Source organism: Zerene cesonia, chromosome 2, assembly GCF_012273895.1.
Source record: "Zerene cesonia ecotype Mississippi chromosome 2, Zerene_cesonia_1.1, whole genome shotgun sequence".
NCBI lineage: Eukaryota > Metazoa > Arthropoda > Insecta > Lepidoptera > Pieridae > Zerene > Zerene cesonia.
In genome coordinates, this window is record NC_052103.1 from 3,496,428 (window position 1) to 3,516,648 (window position 20,221).

General features: G+C 31.9%; 3 protein-coding genes across 3 annotated transcripts; all 3 read left to right on the forward strand.

Moving 5' to 3' along the window:
• Positions 1-4,241: 4,241 nt before the first annotated feature.
• On the forward strand, positions 4,242-6,441 carry LOC119835482 (clavesin-1-like). The gene is made up of 3 exons (XM_038360333.1): positions 4,242-4,304; positions 4,867-5,080; positions 6,236-6,441. The coding sequence occupies exons 1-3, from the start codon at positions 4,242-4,244 to the stop codon at positions 6,439-6,441; spliced, it is 483 nt and encodes a 160-aa protein (XP_038216261.1).
• Positions 6,442-8,107: 1,666 nt separating this feature from the next.
• LOC119835490 lies at positions 8,108-11,241 on the forward strand. The gene is made up of 5 exons (XM_038360346.1): positions 8,108-8,270; positions 8,833-8,954; positions 9,783-9,917; positions 10,600-10,813; positions 11,087-11,241. The coding sequence occupies exons 1-5, from the start codon at positions 8,108-8,110 to the stop codon at positions 11,239-11,241; spliced, it is 789 nt and encodes a 262-aa protein (XP_038216274.1).
• Positions 11,242-12,333: 1,092 nt separating this feature from the next.
• Positions 12,334-16,955, forward strand: LOC119835493 (alpha-tocopherol transfer protein-like). Its single transcript, XM_038360360.1, has 6 exons — positions 12,334-12,502; positions 12,843-12,999; positions 14,639-14,756; positions 15,325-15,459; positions 15,797-16,010; positions 16,789-16,955. Exons 1-6 carry the CDS (start codon positions 12,340-12,342, stop codon positions 16,941-16,943), a joined length of 942 nt encoding a protein of 313 aa, XP_038216288.1. The 5' UTR covers positions 12,334-12,339; the 3' UTR covers positions 16,944-16,955.
• The last annotated feature ends 3,266 nt before the right edge of the window (positions 16,956-20,221 follow it).

Below are 20,221 nucleotides of genomic sequence, written 5' to 3' on the forward strand. Positions count from 1 at the left end.
TCAATTTATCTGCGCATGTGGATAACATCACCACTGCTTAAACGGTGAAGGAAAACATCGTGAGGAAACCGACATGTCCAAGAATTAAAAGTTCGACGACATGTGACATCTGCCAACCCGCACTTGGCCAGCGTGGTGGATTATGGCCTGAACCCTCATAGGAGGCCTGTGTCCCAGCAGTAGGAACATATATAGGCTGATGATGATGTTTTCCTGAGTATTTATGTAAGTATTATGAAACGCATTTAGACGATATTTTTATAAAAGATTCATTATATTAAGTAAAGCTAAATAGCTTTAATTGATGATATGATTTGCGCTTAATCGCCTCTTAACACGTAAACTCGTTACATTGTAAGAACAATTCAATTGAAAATGCTAAATTAACATTAACAACATATTATTTTCATAATAAATAAAATAAAATTGCATATCCTTTTCCTATTATGAAGTGTAATTATATTAGTCTATGTATAGTACGTGGACTAATAAGCAATGAAAAAATCATTAATATATTTACGCATTTTTTATGTTTTACTAATAAGTTTTCTATAACAACGAATTTGGCTATATAATTAAACTATCAATAAAACAATTTATTTCCTGCACGCTCGCCCGGTCTCGAAACCCGATTTTGAAGTCCGAGGTTCTCACCACTGAGCCACCACTGCTTTAATAGATGTTATTATACATATAAACTTTCCTCGTGAATCACTCTGTATATTAAAAAAGCCCCACATAAATCCGTTGCGTAGTTTATAAGATTTAAGCATACATCATAATTTTCCTATAGTTATAATATAGTAATTTTATATTTAAGACCTATATTAAAAGAGACAGAAATGATATTGTTTCATTTTATTTCAATTCTTGCCAATGGGCCGACATTGCAGTTATATATTAGGCCGAGACTTTACTTTTCCCAAACGTCAGTCAGGTGCAGATGAAATTTTGATAAAGCGAACCTAACCTAATGCATTATCGAATGACCATTTCACAATTTAATCTCTAAGTAATTACAATTTCATCATCAGCCCATATATGTTCCCACTGCTAGTTCCCACACAGGCCTCCTATGAGGGTTCAGGCCACAATCCACCATGCTGGCCAAGTGCGGGTTGGCAGATATCACATGCCGTCGAACTTTTGAGTCTTGGACATGCCGCATTCCTCACGATGATTCCTTCACCGTTTTAAGCAGTGGTGATGTTATCCCCATGTGCAGATAAATTGAAATATCAATTTATTTCCTGCACGCTCGCCCGGTCTCGAAGTCCGACTTATCGTTTTTGAAGTCCGAGGTTTTCACCACTGAGCCACCACTGCTTTACAATTACAATTTACCGAAAAAGAATGCATTTTACTGTAAGCATGTATTTTAATTGTCTATGTATATATATGATTATAATGGTACATGGGCTACTTTTCATCCACCAGACTGAAACTGCAGGGATTTCAGTCATTTATCAAGCTAATAAAACATAAATTAATTGTGTTTTATCTTAATATTTTACATAGTAAAATATACATGTACAATTATAATATAATTACACGATGTGTATGATTTGCACTAGGATTACATTATTTTTACATAATTACTTGATGCCTTTTGCTTTGCCTGGTATATAAAAATGGACAGTTAGTGGCAAAAATGCATCATAATGAATAGGTAAAAGATGTTTTGCCGCGAAAAAAGGAAGTATTTCGCATTAACCCCAACCTCACTATTTATTAACCCCATCATTTACCTCACAATAACCCCATCCTCACTATATATCCTCACCATTCGCTACACTGCGACATGAAAGCACGACAAACAAACAAACGTCCTTCCGCATTAATCATATTATAATTAATATATAACATTTTATTTACTTTATAAGGAGGATAGTAAGGATCTTTGTACATTTTAATTACAAAGCGTTTACACAAACATACAGAAACAAGCAATCGATTAATCTCATCTGCTATTGTCTTCATCAAAGACATTCCTATAAAACAGTCTGAGCTTACAGAGAATCCCTCAGATTATCAAGTACATATTGAAAACTAACAGCAAAGCTGCTAACCTATAATCAGTCTTAATAAATCGGTCTGCGCGGTCACACAAACGACATGCAAAGACAACAGAATGCATTGTTGCAGTTACATGCAGATACTCCAACACATGTTCGACGTGAGATTAATATGGATACAAAGCAAGTGAAACAAGCCGTCGATATCCTGAAGGAATGGGTGAAAATGCAGCAGCATTTCAAGAAGAAAGATTTTAGTCAGTATTTTAATTTTATTTTACCGTTGATTGTTTTTGGGTACTATAAAAAAGAAACTGTAATTACGTTATATATCAAGCTTTGAAACAATGGCTGAGTAAAATTAAACATAGCTTTCTGCCAGCGGCTTCGCTCGCATGGACTACGAAATTTTGAACTATATTGATTTTCGAAAAAAGGGCATTTTATAATTTTCAACTTTGATAAAACAATAAACCTATAAATCTGTATTTCATTAGGATTTGTCCAATAGTATCTCGTTTAATGATATATAAGCGATTTTCTTTAATCCCCGATTACATATCGTATGTTAAACCCCTAAAAATATTTTTGTAGCCTAGAGGAGATTTTCATGATAGGCTCATTAACCAATTTATAAAAGTAGCATTTTATTATCTCGCGGCCTCATTTATATTTCCATCATTGCTGTTAGCTTTATTACGTTTATAAAAAAATATTCCTTGTATATCAATTTAATGCATGTTTCATACACGAGTAGTGTAGTAAAGGAACTCAAATGTCTTCAGTGCTGATTAGCAAATAACATCCGAGCAGCAAAGCGAAGAATGTCACTAATGTATACAAAAAGTATATTGTATCTTTATACGCAGATGACGCGTATCTGGAATCTTATTTGATATCATCAAAGGGCTCCATAGAAGAAGCAAAGAAACGTATTGACAAGATGTGTACGATGAGAACTCTTTTGCCGCGATTCTTTGAAGTTTATGACGTAAGCAAAGACTTCGGGAATCTATTTGATATTATGTAAGTAAGACATCATTAACCTTAGCATGTTCTCTTTGGCCTCTGACTTACCTATCGTTATTTTTTGCGGAAGCATACCTATATGGTTTTTGTTATCAGCGCCACGAATTTATTAGTTTTATATAATAGTTTTTGTTTATCAACTTTGGATTTTCAGAATTTTATTTTAATTATTGTGAAATGTAACGTTTCATAGATTTAAATGAAAATATTTTATTGTCATTCATATTATTACTATTTTTTAATAATATTATATTTCGTATTATTTGACACAATTTTCATTCTATTGCAATGAGGACCAAGATTGAATGGCATGGTATCCGTCTTAAAAATTACCTTATGCTTATAATCATTGTAATGCGATAAAGCGTCGCTCATTATGATTAGTTAAATTTATAAAAAAATATCCTTTTCTAGGAAAATTGCCGTTCTCCCAAAATTAACGGACGAACATCACAGAGTATTTATTATTAAAGCCTATGGAAATTTTACAGAATCACTGCATTATACAAACTTTTTTAGATGTGCCCTTTATGTAAGTAATATAATTTATTAACATTTTTATTGACATCAACTTAATTTATCAGAGTTTGTTATTTGATTACTCCTTGTAATGTAATTTTATTCCATGATATTTAAAGAAGAACGGTTTGGAATTAAACAGTCTATTTACACAATAATAAAATGTAATTTGACTTATAATCTTAACTCTTTAATATAATGAGCTGTCAGATGATGTTCGTTGGTCTATGAAATAAAGTTTATTAAAAAATTTATTGACCTTAAACACGGTTTTGCCTATTAAAAGGCGACAAAAATATTCAAACACGTTATATCTGGATGTAAGGCGATTTTATTGCTTTATTCACAAATCAAACGAAATTTTTAATTCTTCCCATATATGATACAGGGGATGTTGCAGATAAAGTAAAGTAAGATTGATCGGAATTTATATTAAAACTAGAGGTCCAACCTGGCTTCACCGTCGATGCTTACATTATAGCCTCAGGGATCAAACACACTTCTAACAATGTAAACTACCCAGTGGTTCCTGAGAATACAAACACAAAAATTACCTCTTTTTAATTTTAGCGTAGATAAAAAGGACTAATTCTTTAATTTTGACAGATTGCTGAATATATTAAAGTACACGATTACATAAACAGTTTTCGCATCGTCCAAGATTTGACTGCATTCGACATGATGAAGTTTATTTCAAAATTGAGTCCTGTCGAATTGAGGCAAGCTTTAAGTATTAGTATGGTAAGAATTTACATGTATACTTGCATCATCATCATCAGCCCATATGTTATCTTCCCGCTGCTGGGACACAGGCGTCCTATGAGGCTATAATCCACCATGCTGGTTAAGTGCTGGTTGGCAGATGTCACTTGTCGTCGAACTTTTTTATTCTTGGACATGTCGGTTTCTACTCGATATTTCCTTCACAGTTTCGAGCCGTGGTGTATAGATATCCACGTGCGCCGATAAATTGAAAATATATAATTTTCATGGGATTGAGAAATTTTGAAAGAATAGAAAACCGATGCTACGGTTAGGCAAGAAACGCAGGTTCGAATCCTGCCTCGTGATCAAATTTTTTCTATTCTTTCAAAATTTCTCATTTATAAAGCATTTCAATGCTATAAAACTAAAAATTAAATTTCATGGGATTTTCACTTGTAGGTGGCTGATGTAATAAGTTATAACTAAGGCCACCCCATTTACACGTTTATAAAAAATCAGCGATATATAATAATAAATTGTGGTTTAATACATGAATTATAATATATCATATTTAAGATTTTTTTATTTAAATCTTTAGGACTGTTACGGGTTAAAAATAAAAGGCATACATTTCATAAGTCAATCAAGAGCAATCGAAACGCTGGTGACCATTGTGAAGCAAGTGTTGAAACCGAAGTTAGCTAATCGTATTTTCGTTCATAAAACGCACGATGAAATACTTGATATTATAGGCAAGGATTTGTTACCGGTGGAATTTGGTGGTAATGAAAGGTCTATTAAGGAACTTCATGGTAATATTATTTAATATAGTACTCCTTGTAACCTTGCTAATTAGAACGAATCAATATTTAAAAATAAATCACGACCATAATATGACCTTATTATATTATTAAATACATTTGTATTTTTAATATATTTTCTCGATATTAGCGACACAATTATTGACCATTCCTAAATTTTAAGCTACTTGTGTTTTTATTTGAATCCAACCTAAGTCATAAATCACAGTACCCAAATTTTTCTTGATTTTTCGAAATATTGAGGTTTTCATTCGCCTGTTTTCGTTTTAAAACCATTTAATTCTAAAATATCATAGGCGCCAAATGATGTCATTCATACGGTGGAATACATCATTAACTGTGCTAGTTTAGAAAAAAAGTATATATACAAGTAGAAACTGACATTGACATAAATATCATCGTAACAAAGACGTCAGAACTTTTTTTGTATCTGATTAAAATTTAGCAAATTCACATCTTTATTCTAACGTATGTATGACGTCATTATAACAATTTTCGTTTCAATTTACCTATATTCTTCTAATATATGCAACAAAAAAAAATCGTCTCATGAGCAAAAACAGTTTTTTTTTAAATAAATGTTTTCAATTGTACAAAGTACTGTACTAATTCTACATTAATAAAATTATAAAAAGTTATATTTATTTGATTTTTGTATGCATTAATTTGATATTCATTCTTTATTTCTTAATTGTATCAGACTACTAATTATATTGTTATCACAGTATAAGAAAAAAAGGATACAATAATACGCATTTCTTCTAATAGTAAAAACCGAAAACTTCCAGACAAAGTCATGGTGGTCACAACTCAATAAAAGTCATTAATATAGTAATGATGAAATCACCCATGTTTGATAACACGAGATAATGATTTGCAACCTCTCCCAACATAAGTAGTATATACCATTTTTACTATTAGATGTCACTTTTAATTATACACATTACTGATAATAACATATGATACATACAAATGTAAAAATATGCCCGCAATCCATAAAAATGTCCCAAGCTGTTAACAACACTGTGTACGTAGCTCGGGCTCGTTCTTCACGCGTCTCGCTCCTTATAACAGGCACTATTACACTATGTAACATCTTCTTTGTTTTTATCTCAAATATTAAATATAAAATAATACTTCTTACAGTGAGCAAACTTTGTATTAATGATAATCTTATCAGTCAGAAAACTGTTTCAGAAGAATGGGTGAAAGAATTGTCCTCTAAGAAGCACTTGAATTACATGCGTCAAATGTACGAGGCGTGTACCGACGAAAACCTCCGAACTCGAGAGAAGTTTAACGAGGATTATGCGGGGATGCCTGGAACATTCCGACTGTTAACTGTGGATTAGCATGGAGATATTTTATCATTTATTTAATTAATTAAAAAATGACTCTAACAATCACTTTGAACAACTCTTTGAAAGTTTCCAAAGGAAATCAATTGAAACGAATCCATACAAATTGTTTTGACTTATTTATTTAATTTAATTGTTTGCATTAAATTATAAACTTATTGATTATTTATTTTTATATATAAAAAATGTTTATACTTGCTTTTCCTAAATAAGATTAGTGTAAGTTGTTTCTTATTCAAAACTTTTCGTTAACGTTTAGGTATGTTATGACAATAATTATTTGACTTACAACAATAAAATCTCTTAAAGACAGACTGCATTATTTATTTACGTATGTAACTATGTACTGAGCAGTGGTGGCTCAATGGTTAGGACGTCGGACTTCAAAGGAAAAATAGAACTTTCGATTCAAGACCAGGCAAGCGTGCTAGAAATAAATTGATTTTACATCACAACTTATCGAAACGGTGAAGGAAAACATCGTGAGAAAACCGGCATGTCCAAGAAACAAATGTTAGACTATATATGACATCTCCCAGCCCGCATTTGGCCAACGTGGTAGATTATGGCCTGAGCCCTCCCCTGTGTCCAAACCGTGGGATCATATTATAGACTGATAATAATGATGAACTAAGTACAATTTGTTTGCATATATATTATGGGTGTTATTTGAAACAAGCCCGTATTGTACACAGTATTTAATAAAATATACGAATATTCGCACGTCAACACTAAACTGGGTGATTTTATTTTTGGTTTTCTTTCATTTTGTTTTTCCCCTTTTCTGTTAACTGAGCAATCATTGGATAAAGTCATATTGCCACGCAATTTTCATGTGTATTAAAAAGGCGCGAATTTTTATTTAAGTTTAATAAAAATCTTAAGTTATGGGACATTTATGGGTATGGGAAAAAGAGGAATCTACGTATATTTTTTAATTCTACCCTAGATTTAGTCATAGTCTAAATTCCAGAGGATTAATTATAACTTTAAAATTAAAAATACATATATATATATATATATATATATATATATATATATATATATATATATATATATATTATGTTATGGTTTTTAGTTACAAAAGACGTCCGCTAGGAATTAATTTTGCAATATGGCAACATTAAGTACGTCTAAAAGATTCCGTAGGTTTGTTAAAGGATGTTGTTTTTAATATTTACTACTGCGTACATGGTTGGGAATTGGAGGAGGTACATGGAAGGAATTGGATGAGGTTTTGGCAGAATATCCATTTCTGTAAAACTATATACAGATTTTTTCCATAGAAAAAACATGTAATAAAATAAATAAAAAAAAATTTAGGACAGCAGAAATCGCCGGATTAAATAAGTTTGAGTATCAGTCTTCATACTACTAATATCTTCATAAACACGCGGACGAAATTGCGGTCAGCAATAAATCTTATTAAACCGAATAATGAAAGTACCCTTTAACATTTGTGATATTGAAAATACTGAAATTAAAATATTCAACATAATCTTAACCATACAAAATATTCGTGTAATATTAATTCGTGTAATATAATATATATGGCAAACATAAACATTTATGGAAATGACACGATTCGTGATAATGCATAAGATATTAGAAGTGTAGTTGCTTTAGAATTAATTACGAAAATATACAAAAATATCCTCAAATGGAATTTATACCGGATAACGAAATTTTAGAATTCAAACCTGATACATTGGAAACTGTGAGGAGAAATATAAATTTATATAAACCTGGTGAAATGAAAGCGGCTATTGAAATTTTAAAGGAATGGATACAACAGCAACCACATCTAAGGAAAAAGGATTTTAGTAAGATTTTATAATTTCTTTGCACATATAATCCTGCCTTAGATTACGACAGTGAATTTATGAAATCAAAAATGTATTTTATGATATATATGTATTTTGTTTTATCTATGAAATCAGAATCTTTTACTCGGTATTCATTATCAACCCTTAATATTAATTGTTTTTGCATCATGTGCTACTGGCAGAGTTAAATTTTTCATAATATTATATTATACCTTCGAATTACACTTACCCTAATTGAAGTTTTAACAGTATTATGTGAATACTAGCTGCGCCCCGCGGTTTCACCCGCGTAAGTCCGTATCCCGTAGCAATATCGGGATAAAAAGTTTCCTATATATTATTCCAGTTGTCCAGGTGTCTACGTACCAAATTTCATTGCAATCTGTTCAGCAGTTTTTGCGTGAAAGAGCAACAAACACAACAAACTTTCGCATTTGTGACATTAGTAGGAAGTAGGATAAGATAGTAGGATAGGATAGGAAGTAGGATTATTATGTTTTATAGTAGACAATATCAGTCTCTCAGTTAAATCCACTGAATATATATTTTTAAATTATAGGTGATTTCTTCATAGAGACATCAATCGTCGGATCGAAAGGATCGATTGAGAAAGCTAAAACACAAATTGATAAATTTTGCACAATGAGAACATTGCTGCCACACTTTTATGGTGAATTTAATGTAAAAAAAGACTTTGATTTGCTGTTTAGATCATCGTAAGTATACAATATGGAACAGAACTTTCTTGTATTTGCTGTTATACATTTGTAAGTCCAGAAAAATTCAGGGATTCGAGACCAGACGAGCGTGCATGAAAAAATTTATGATTCAATTTATCTGCGCACTATCTACATCATAACTATTTGAAAGGGTATAGAAAAACATTGTTAGAACATCGGCATGTCCAAGAATCAATAGTTCGACGACATGTGATGCACACAGACACTTAGCCAGCGTGGTGGATTATCGCCTTAACTGTCATAGATCCTTCCCACTGAACATAATATAATAATGATGGCATGTGATAATATTTCACAGAAGACGAAGAGGAGGAAAATCTATAATTTCAATTCTTATTTCAGTTACTCCGTAATATTGCCAAAGCAAAGTAATGATGGCCACAGAGTATATTTGGTTAAATTTTTTGAAAAAATCGAGAGTACATCACATTTTTTTAATTTATATAGATATGCCATCATAGTAAGTAACTCTTTATTGAATAAATATTATCACAGAATAATATATAATATAGTCTTTGTTGAAAGCAAATAATTGAAACTCAATGTTATACATGTCAAAACGACAAAAGACGACCTCCTTGTTAACTGTAAGCATATATTCCTACGAAGAAATATGCTCATCATTTTAAATGTAGACAAATAGTTGGAGGAACTTTTAAATAACAGTTTTGAATTCCAAAACGTTATGTACAATTCTCTCATTCTGCTTGAAAATTTAAAAACTGTTGCAAAATTTGCAATTTCCATTATTGATGTTAAATTATTATAGTTGGCGGAATATACAAAATCTCACGATTACATCGAAAGTTTCCAATTTATATTAGATCTGAGAACTGCAAACATGAGCGATTTTGTGACCAAAGTAAATTTAGTGGAATTGAAACAAGCGATTACAATATTTGTGGTAAGTCAACCAAACTCGTGGCTTTGTCTTTTTTTTTCATAGCGGGCAACTGAGCTGGTGGTTCGCCTAATGATAAACGATGACCACGGTCCATGAACATTCGAAAAGGTAGGCCTCTATGAATGCGCTGTCCGCTTTTATGGGGAAAGGATAAAGAATGGATTGATGACTGGAAAGGAGGAATGGATTGGGAAGGGTGGGGAAAAACACAGGGGCCTCCGGTAGTAGTAGTATGCTACTATTTCAGGCCGGTCTTCTGTGGGGATGCGGTAATTCCCCGATGCGAGCTGGCTCAATTCGTGCCGAAGTGTGCTCGCCTCCCACAATGATGATAAAGTATAAAGATGAACAAGTTAAATTTTACTCAGCTTTGTTATCAAGCTGGGATTAATTTACAACCTTACGTAGATTCTAATTAATTTAAAGCCAGAAATTTTGAAAGAATAGAAAAATTTGATCACGAGGCAGGATTCGAACCTGCGTATCTTGCCTAACAGTTTGCTACGGTTAGGCAAGATACGCAGGTTCGAATCCTGCCTCGTGATCAAATTTTTCTATTCTTTCAAAATTTCTCATTTTATAAAGCATTTCAATGCTATGAAACTAAAAATTAAATTTAATTTAAAGCCATTTTTAAAAAACACATTCAATAAAATTAATGAAATCAAATTTTTCGCTCTAGCATTGTTACGGGCTGCGCCTGATAGGGATTTATATAATATCAACATCAAAACTAGTAGATGTGTTTATTGGCCTCTTGAATCAAATTCTTAAGCCAAAAATAATGAGTCGTCTACACTATTATCAAGATTGTAAGGAACTTCTACGCATCATTGGTAATAACGTTTTACCAATTGAATTAGAGGGCACTGAACGATCAATTCGTGATATTCAGAGTAAGTCTTAGATTTAGTGTAATATTGGAACAATTTTTTATAATTTTGATTTATTGCATTTTTTATACAACCGTTATTTATTAATTATACTCATGCCCGATGTTGAAGTATTTTATATCATAAAATATCACACACGATTTGTACTTACAAATGAAGTAGCTTATCGTTTGGCTTTAGAAATACGGATAGAATATTTAGGTTTAGCGTTACATTTACATAATAAGGATTTTAGCTCTTATCTATACTAATGTAATGACCTTGTATTGATTTTAGATCACTGGATTGAAATTCTGTCTTCAAAGAAACATTTGGATTATGTACGAGAAATGAACTTAGGTAATACAGACGAGAGCCGTAGGCCTATAGATAAATTAGCACAAGACTATGATGGAGTACCTGGAACTTTTAGAGTCTTAAATGTGGACTAGAATCAAATTAATTAAAGGGATTAAATCATGAAAATTTTCTAAGTGTTTTTTTATACATACGAGTACCTATGATATCAAAGAAAAAGACAGAGAAATTATAGTGACAGTAAAATTTATTGCCAATTAAAAATTCATAAAAATGATATTGATTTTTAAAGTCACGCCTAGCTGACGTCATATTTTTAATACTTAAACAGTGCGAATCATTTTTAAATCATAGATAAACTTTTTAATAAGGTGAGTCGTGTATATTCTTTTTTTACGCAATAAGTCATACGTATACATTAGTCAAAATATGCGAATTGTTTAGAATATTACAATTAAAAAAAATACTTTTAGGAACATCCTACTAATATTATAAATACAAAAGTTTGCAAGGACATGTGCGTGTTTGTTGTTTCTTCACGCAAAAACAACTGAACCGATTGCAATGAAATTTGATACGTAGATAGCTGGACAACTGGAATAACATAAAGGCTACATTTTATCCTGATATTCCTACGGAATAAAACGCCTTACGCGGTGAAACCGCGGGGCGCAGCTAGTAATGCATAATATCAAGTCAATAAACGATTTGTTGGAATGTGTCAAACTAAAACTTCAATAGAACGTTCATTCACTGAATCGAAGTAACTATGAAAACGTCTTAACTAAAACTCTGTTTGCACATACGATTTTAGAAGAAGTGCTAATAAATTAAGCACCTCCATATATTTCTCAAGTCCTTTATAATCTTCTTATGAATAGTCAGTTATAACTAAGACTAGGTAGTCTACCATACAATCTATATCTTATCTTGGATACACGATGCCAGATTGACGTATAATTCATATAGTTACTGATAACATCATCTCGAGTTGGCGTTATCATTATCAAATATTCGATTCACATAGCGTTCAATATTATTGCCAGCCAGTGTGCTATTATAAAAAAAGACGTCACAATATGGCTAAACAATTATTTAACTGTTGACTGTTTAACTTTTTATTAATTCTAATATATGTCGAGTGTTCAGTCAACTAGAATGGATAGAGAACTGAAGGTTATGGTAAAGAAATTTTAGATTTATATAAGATACGTGTGTGAATAGACGACAGTATGGATGTTTTGTCGGATAATGTAATTTTGGAGTTCCATCCAGATACTTTGAGAGTCGTGAGAAAAGAGATTAATTTAAACAAACCTGGTGAAATTAAAGACGCTTTGGCTATTTTAAAAGAATGGGTTCAGGCACAGCGACACTTTAAGAAAAAGGACTTTGGTACGTCAATCTTTTTAATTATATTCTTCATATTTCATAAGGATATAATAATCGCAGTACATTCACGAAAATATTTAGAGAATCTTTCGTTATATTTTATTTACATCTGTGTAATTTTTTAAAAGATTTTTTGAAAATTTTGACATAATAATTAGAAGACAATAAATAACTTATCATTTAATTAATAATAGCTTTCAATATTTGTCAAAAACGGACCAAAAGAATGATTATCTAAAAACGATGTGTGTGATTCTGTTCTATATTTCCCTACAGTTTTCTCATGAATTACATATTACCTTATACATATTTACGTATGACATATTACCCTTATATCTTACAGCCGATCATTATTTAGAATCCACATTAATAGCAGCAAAGGGTTCAATTGAACGGGCTAAGAAACTCCTAGATGGCATGTGCACTCTGAGAACGCTGTTACCGAAGTTTTTCAACAGTTTCAATGTCAGACGAGACACATACGAATTTAGCAAAGTCACGTTCGTATTCAATGTTTTCCATACTCTTGCATTCATAATGGTTTTTAACGACTATTTTTGCTTTTAAATTGTATTTCTCAGGTTATGTACGGACAGTTTTTTTGTAATAATGTTTTTAGTGTTTTGCGTTTACATTTAATAACTGCCTCTGGAAAGTTATTACGCAAAGCATAATTTAGAGTAGGCATATGTTTCTGCTATGCACGCATATAAATTGCTTTACTGCTTATTATTAGGCTGGGTAGCGATCAAACATCTGTCTATTAAGAACAAAACAATATTCCACTGGTTTTGTCCGCCTATCCATTAATTATTTTGCTAATCAGTCATTAAGTTTCCATAGTACTATATGAGTTTTGTCTGCGAATCATAGCAGTTTAAATTTAGGCTAACATTTTAATTGCAATTGCTCTTGATACTGACAAAAACATGTCATAAAACTGGCTTCGTAGTGATTGATTTACCTTGCTCTTATTGTTGGATGACTTGAGATTATTTATTTGTTTATTACAAAAATAGAAGACAAATTACATGCCAATCTTCCAAAATTTATGTGGTAGTCGAGCACGCTTTGGCACGGATTGGGCCAGCTCGCACCGGGGAAGAACCACATCCCCACAGAAGATCGGCGTGAAATAGCATTTTGCTGTGTTTCGTTCGGTGAGTGGGGGAGCCGGAGGCCCATATCCTTTTCCTTACCCTTCCCAGTCCTTTCCTTTATTCCTATGGCCAATCCATTCTTAATCCCTTCCCAAAAAGTCGGCAATCCATTTGTAGAGGCGTAAGGTCTGCAATGGACCTTATGCCTCTCCAAATGTTCATGGGCGGTGGTAGCGCTTACCATCAGGCGTCCCACCAGCTCCATTGCCGAATGTGACATAAAAAAAAAATCAGCTTAGCATTAATTAAACGATGGTAGTTTAATTGCGTAAAGACATTTCCAACAAGATATTTCGAGATTAATTCCTGAATTCTTAGACGATGCATAAAGATTTTGATACGTCATTCTAAACTTAAATCAAAATGGCGATTTGTCTGAAGAATGAGTGATTATTAGTGACTTGCAATAATAGCAAAATTATATGCAGTTTGGTTAAGAAGCAAGTCACTGTGGGGTAAATTACATTTATCTAAAATCAGCAGAATGCTGCTCAGAATTCAATTCTAGGATTAATATTTTGAACAAATACTAAAAAGAATCTATTCGTAAAGGTGAATAATATTATATTGTCATTACGAAATTTAAGCCAATATACAGGGAATCATTTTATATAACTGAACAATAGAATTACAGTTATTGTTTCGTCTAATTAATAAGGTTCAGTTCAAGTTGAGTTGAAACATTTATTAATTTACATAATATAAAAACTTATCAATGTTACGTTGAATAGTAAATGAATCGTGAAACCATAAATCGTGTTATAAGCTATATTATGTGTAATTGCTGATAATTAATGTATACTATAATTATAATAATAAGTTGAAGAATTCGTTTGTTTGCACTAATCTCAAGAACTACAGGACCGATTCCGCTATGTTTGGTTATGTACGGGGCAGTTAAGCTCGTTCGTACTAACAATTGTTCCATTTAATATTTGCTTTAATGCTTTATATAATTATAATTAATAATATATTGCAGGTGTCCCGTACTACTACCAAAACTAACGAAGGATCACCACAGAGTATACGTAGCAAAAGCTATTGGAAACTTCTCAACCGCAGAACAATACTTGCAGTTCTATAAGTTTTGTGCCTTGGTAATTATTATCGAATATTTTGATTACTATTAACCGACTTCAAAAATAAAGTGTTTATCAATTCAAATATATCTTTTTTGGCGTTGTTACTGTAACTTTCGACTGGGTGTACTGATGTTGATGATTCTTCTTTTGTTAGAAATCTGGTGCCTACTTGCTACTACTGACAATTTGAGAGATTCGGTTGAAAACAGTTATATAGAAATGTATCGCTGTTTATTTAACAATTTCTTTTTGAGTATAATACGACAATATGAATAAAGTTCTATTATATTTTTTCATTTAGACAGATATTTGAATAAATCAATTTAAATCAGTTCGCTAATTTATACTTATAAACTAATAATGTAAGACTAAAGAATTTCTTTGTATATTGGTATGTTTGAACGCTCGAATCTCATAAGTTAATGAACCGGATTTAAATATTCTTTCACAGTTGGATATGTACAATGTATGCGTAATCTCAAATTGCCATAAACTATATACATATACTTGGTGTATACCACGGGCAAAGCCGGGCGGACAGCTAGTAGTTCATAATTTATTGGGCCATTGAATATGCTTTCAGATGGGTGAATATGCTAAATTACATGACTACGTTGCTAATATAGAAGTTGTCTTAGACTTAGCTGAGTCAAATATATTGAAAATTGTGTCTGTAATGGATGTCGTTGACTTAAGGCATGGCTTAACTATTTTAATGGTGAGAGATTTGACTGATATTCGATATACTAGATTAATAATAACATTTAATTAAAATTCAGAAACATGAGTTTTTAAAGTGTAAATTTTTTCAACCGACGTCCCAAAACTACTACTCGTTAACAACATTACTCCATAATTCCATGACTTTTCAACCGATTGACTTGATTTCTCATTGTGTTTGATAAGAAATTTTTGTTATTTCGATTGCTGAGGTGGGATCACGAGGGACCCTCACCCTCACCAAATTTCCCAAATGTTATTTCACTAAAGAATATTGTTCATACAATGGTTCAATGTAATTTTACTATAATGCGTTTTCACTTATGTAATTCAAGGACGGCTTCGGTCTACGGATCAAAGGTATTCATATCATCACTGAGTCGAAGACTGTAGAAGCTCTATTGGCGCTATTGAAGCAAGTTCTCAAACCGAAGGCCGTCTATCGTATGCATACGTATAAATCACGTGAAGCGGTGTGCAATATCATTGGCGAGGACGTACTGCCTGTTGATTTGGGAGGCACTGAACGGTCTCTGGACACCCTGAAAGGTAACTAAATGTTTGGAAATGTATTTGTTATTATAACAGTTAGAGACGAATAAGCAGATCTTTTGCATCTTTGAGCATCTTTTCTTCCTAATCATGCATTGTTACAGCCCTTTAATGCAGTCATGCATGCAAATAGCTGGTAGGGTCTTGAAAATGTTATGAATAAGTACTCAATATAACTATAGCAAGTAATTTTGTATTCCTTGGTGAGAATTATGTATATTTAAACCGACTTTACTTCAGGCCGTGGCCGCAAACCTGTCTGTATGGCGGCGGCGTAAGAGTTCCGAGAGTTAGTACATATTTTGAATGTTTATATAGATATGATCGCATGAGGCTAAGGAACCTCTGCCGCATTTTGGGTCTAAGATAAACATTCACAAGTAGTTGCGGTCATGTTACCGAATTAAACATATTTGTGGCATTAATGGGACTACAATTTGAGTATGGTGAGGAAAAGGGTTGGGTATCTGTACCATAGGTATTTTGGAATTTCAATAGCAAATAGGTTTTTAAAAATATGTAGTTAAAAATGTCTCTATTTCTCATCGTTGCGTCTTATTTACATAAATAAGTGTTTCTCTTTTTATTCGATCCTCTGGATCCTAAGGATAATAACAGAAACTCGTCAAATTATTGCATTGTCTAAGTCACCGCTCTTTGATGATACAATTAATTAGCTTACAGGTGATAAACTCTTAATGTATCCTGGTATTACGTCGTATTGTTATATTGCCTGCTTTTTGTACCCATATTATTTTAAATATGCGTTTTGCAGAGGAATGGCTAAATGTTCTATCGTCAGAAGATTTCACGAGGTATATAGAAGATTTATACAAAGGTGGCACTGATGAAACCCGCCGAGCGTCGGTCAAATTCAATGAAGAATATTCAGGGTTGCCAGGGACTTTTAGAGTATTGACTTTAGATTAAATGTTGGATATAAACACAGGCAAAACTTCAATCAATAGTTAGGATATGAAAACAAGAGTTATGCTCGTTGTTGGATGGAAAATGTTTGTGATACATAAGACATTATATTGATAAATTTTAACATAATCGGGAATTTTTAGTTGTATTTTAACAGTTGAAAGTTTGTTTTAAAAATGATTTAACTCAATATTATTTTGTTCTTAATATTAGTTCATCACATAAATTTATATATTAAGCAGTTAAATAAAATATGAATTCAAAGGAATTAAACTGGTTGGGCGAAATAAATGATTATACAATTGTAATATTTTCATTCAATTGAGTATTATCCTATTTTATTATTGCTTTAAATTGCCCACTAACTATATAATATATACCCTGTAGATTTATTATACAATTTAATTGCAGACTTGGCTTCCCGCGCATAGTCAAAGCAAATGACAGTCCCATTCTTAGGCTTATCTTTGTACCGAAATTCGTCTAAATCGATTTAGTGGTAATGGCGTAAAAGTGAAATAGTGATATACATACCTACCCTTACCCTTTTAATCAGCAAATAAATGTCATTGTCATTCCTATTAGTGCTTTGTACAGGTACAATCAACAAGCTCGTTAAATAAATGGCAAATTGTGAGGTATTTTTATCAATAATGTCAATTGAATAAAAACATCTACATTTCACAACGTTTCAAGATGTTAAAGCTATTGTTTGCGTGCGCTTACGCAATATTAAGTAAGGAACTTCCATTTAGGTTTTTATTTTTGTAGTTTTTTAGTCATTATTGGTCCGAAGATGAAGTTAACAGAATAATTGCAAATGCCTATAAAAGGAATTCGTATATATATTCGTATATTAGCTAGAAGGTATATTTATTTTAGTCTTTCGTACTATGAATGTCGTTCGTAATTTTTTAATGATGTTAGAAATAGATAACTCGTTTCAATGTTGCTAGGCAGTTAAACATTGCCTAATACGATAACCAACATCGAATCGACCGTTAGTAGGGGAGTCGGAGACCCACAACCTTTTCCTTACCCTTACCAAGCCTTTTCTTTATTCTCCTCATTACAATTTTCTCTTTCCCACCACTTTAAAGGTCGGCAATCCACTTGCAGTTTTACGCCTCTGCAAATGTTCATGGGAGGTAGTAACGCTTACCATCAAGCGACCACACACAATATAGTACATTTTATATTAATATCAACGACAAATCTCGCAGACTATACCCATTCCACAGATAATATAAATCCTATAAGTGTATTGGCCCATTCTATAAGTATTCATAGCAGGGATCATGTACCTTTCAAATTATGAGATTGTGGGATTCAAAAAACGCAGTAATTTGCACTTTTGCATGTAACAACTTTTTTAAACGCAATCCTTCTTTGAAAAGAATAAAAAATGTTTAGTTATTTTGAGCACTAAAGCACGTATAACCACTGCTAGTTAATGTTTTTAAAAGTGCATTTTTTCTGTCTATAGGTCAATGGTATCATTTATTGCCATTAAAAACCAATCGCAAACATATTAAGAATACTGTCCACTCTTAATATAAAAATTCGAAAGTTGTCAGATTTTTTATTGTTTTTGATATTGTGCTTCTTATTAGTTTTATTAATTTTGCCGGTATTTCTGAGCCATGTTCAAACTGTTCACAGTTTTTAATACATTCTTTATTTTTTTTTTACTGCAGTAGCAATTTTTTAAATTTCTGAGGGCGTGCTAAAGAATAAAAAACTGAAATAATAACATACTAGCCCACTGGGTCAAAGAAATTTCCATGGCAAAGAGATATTGCAACGGGATAAGATACTTTTTGCGTAAAATAATAAAGGTGCTACCCACCTATGTTACTATCTAACCTATTAACTACCTTCAGACACGAGATTTATACCATGAAAAGGCTGCGTTGCAATGTAAAAGAAAGACAATAAACAAAAACATTTCGCCTTTATAATAATAGGAAATATTAGTAATGATGCCAAATGTTAAAATTGATAACCTACAACCTTTCGCCTCATTTACGACGTACCATATAAATAAATGATTTTATTAAATCAGCAATACTGATTTATAATATACATAGTCAATTCTGACTAATTATGGGTATTCATTTATTTACATTTTGCAGCGAAGCATAGATATTTTTTGTAGAAATTTGATAGTAAAAATATATTAATTATCTCTTTATTAGATTTTGTCCAATGTTCATTTGAAATATTATGTTTTAATTCTCCTACTATAATCATTAAACAATTAAATATTACATACTCTCAATATCCATTTATAATAATCCTCCTAACGGTGAAGGCAAACATCGCGAGGAAACACGTGCTAGAACTAAACATTTGACAACTGACTGACTAATGATTTTCATAAAACCAATCGAGTAAATTATAATAAAATGCTATAAAAACTCGAACATTACATACTACTGCATGTTTCAAACTATAGTTATAGATTATATATTATAGTCATAGGTTAGTAGGTGCCAAGTTTTATATCTATTAATACAAAAAAGTGTATGAATGGAGCGATTAACCTTATTATTTATATTAAACTACAAGAAACCACAGGAAATGGATTAAAATTTTAATAAATGCGTGAATAAATGAATATGAATAACCTACCTTTTGATTAAATACTAGCTGTTCGCCCCGGCTTCGCCCGTGGTACATATATACTCTATGTTACTCGTGGATAATGTACCTTTCGAATGGTGAAAGAATTTTTAAAATCGGTCCAATAGTTTTTGAGCCTATTCATTACAACCAAACAAACAAAGTTTTCCTCTTTATAATATTAGTGTAGATATCACAGTTAGTTGCAATTTTATCTTTCCCTGAATTCTTTGAAGCATATTATTCTTTTATATCTTGTTTGTTAAAATATTACTTAGTCTTATACATAAAAATAATGATACTGTTTGAATCACAATTTATGTCAAGAATATTTACTAATGCCATGTTACTCTTTCACTGTAATATATCCCTAAATAATATTAATAAGATAATATCGAAATATATCTCCCCCTCTCCCCTCCCCTCTCATCGTAAGAAGCACAGTAGCCTTCCTAATATGCTTCTGTTTACGCCGATCTTCTGTGGGGGAATGCACCACATTCCCCAGTGTAAGCTTGCCCAATTTGTACTGAAGCATTCCTCACGATTTCCATATACAAATCTTGTTTTATTCTAAATAAATCTCAATGATTATATTCTGCGTTTTAGAAACTCATATTGTAAATAAACATTTACATATAAACATTACACGTGAA

Bases quoted from the DNA above. Each gene is read 5' to 3' on its own strand.
- LOC119835482 (XM_038360333.1), top strand. From the start codon at position 4,242: ATGATGAAGTTTATTTCAAAATTGAGTCCTGTCGAATTGAGGCAAGCT. The intron at 4,305-4,866 runs GTAAGAATTTAC...TTAAATCTTTAG, and splicing joins AAGCTTTAAGTATTAGTATG to GACTGTTACGGGTTAAAAAT. The intron at 5,081-6,235 runs GTAATATTATTT...TACTTCTTACAG, and splicing joins GTCTATTAAGGAACTTCATG to TGAGCAAACTTTGTATTAAT.
- LOC119835490 (XM_038360346.1), top strand. From the start codon at position 8,108: ATGGAATTTATACCGGATAACGAAATTTTAGAATTCAAACCTGATACA. The intron at 8,955-9,782 runs GTAAAAAAAGAC...AAATTATTATAG, and splicing joins ACTTTTATGGTGAATTTAAT to TTGGCGGAATATACAAAATC. The intron at 10,814-11,086 runs GTAAGTCTTAGA...TATTGATTTTAG, and splicing joins ATCAATTCGTGATATTCAGA to ATCACTGGATTGAAATTCTG.
- LOC119835493 (XM_038360360.1), top strand. From the start codon at position 12,340: ATGGATGTTTTGTCGGATAATGTAATTTTGGAGTTCCATCCAGATACT. The intron at 15,460-15,796 runs GTGAGAGATTTG...ATGTAATTCAAG, and splicing joins ATGGCTTAACTATTTTAATG to GACGGCTTCGGTCTACGGAT. The intron at 16,011-16,788 runs GTAACTAAATGT...TGCGTTTTGCAG, and splicing joins GTCTCTGGACACCCTGAAAG to AGGAATGGCTAAATGTTCTA.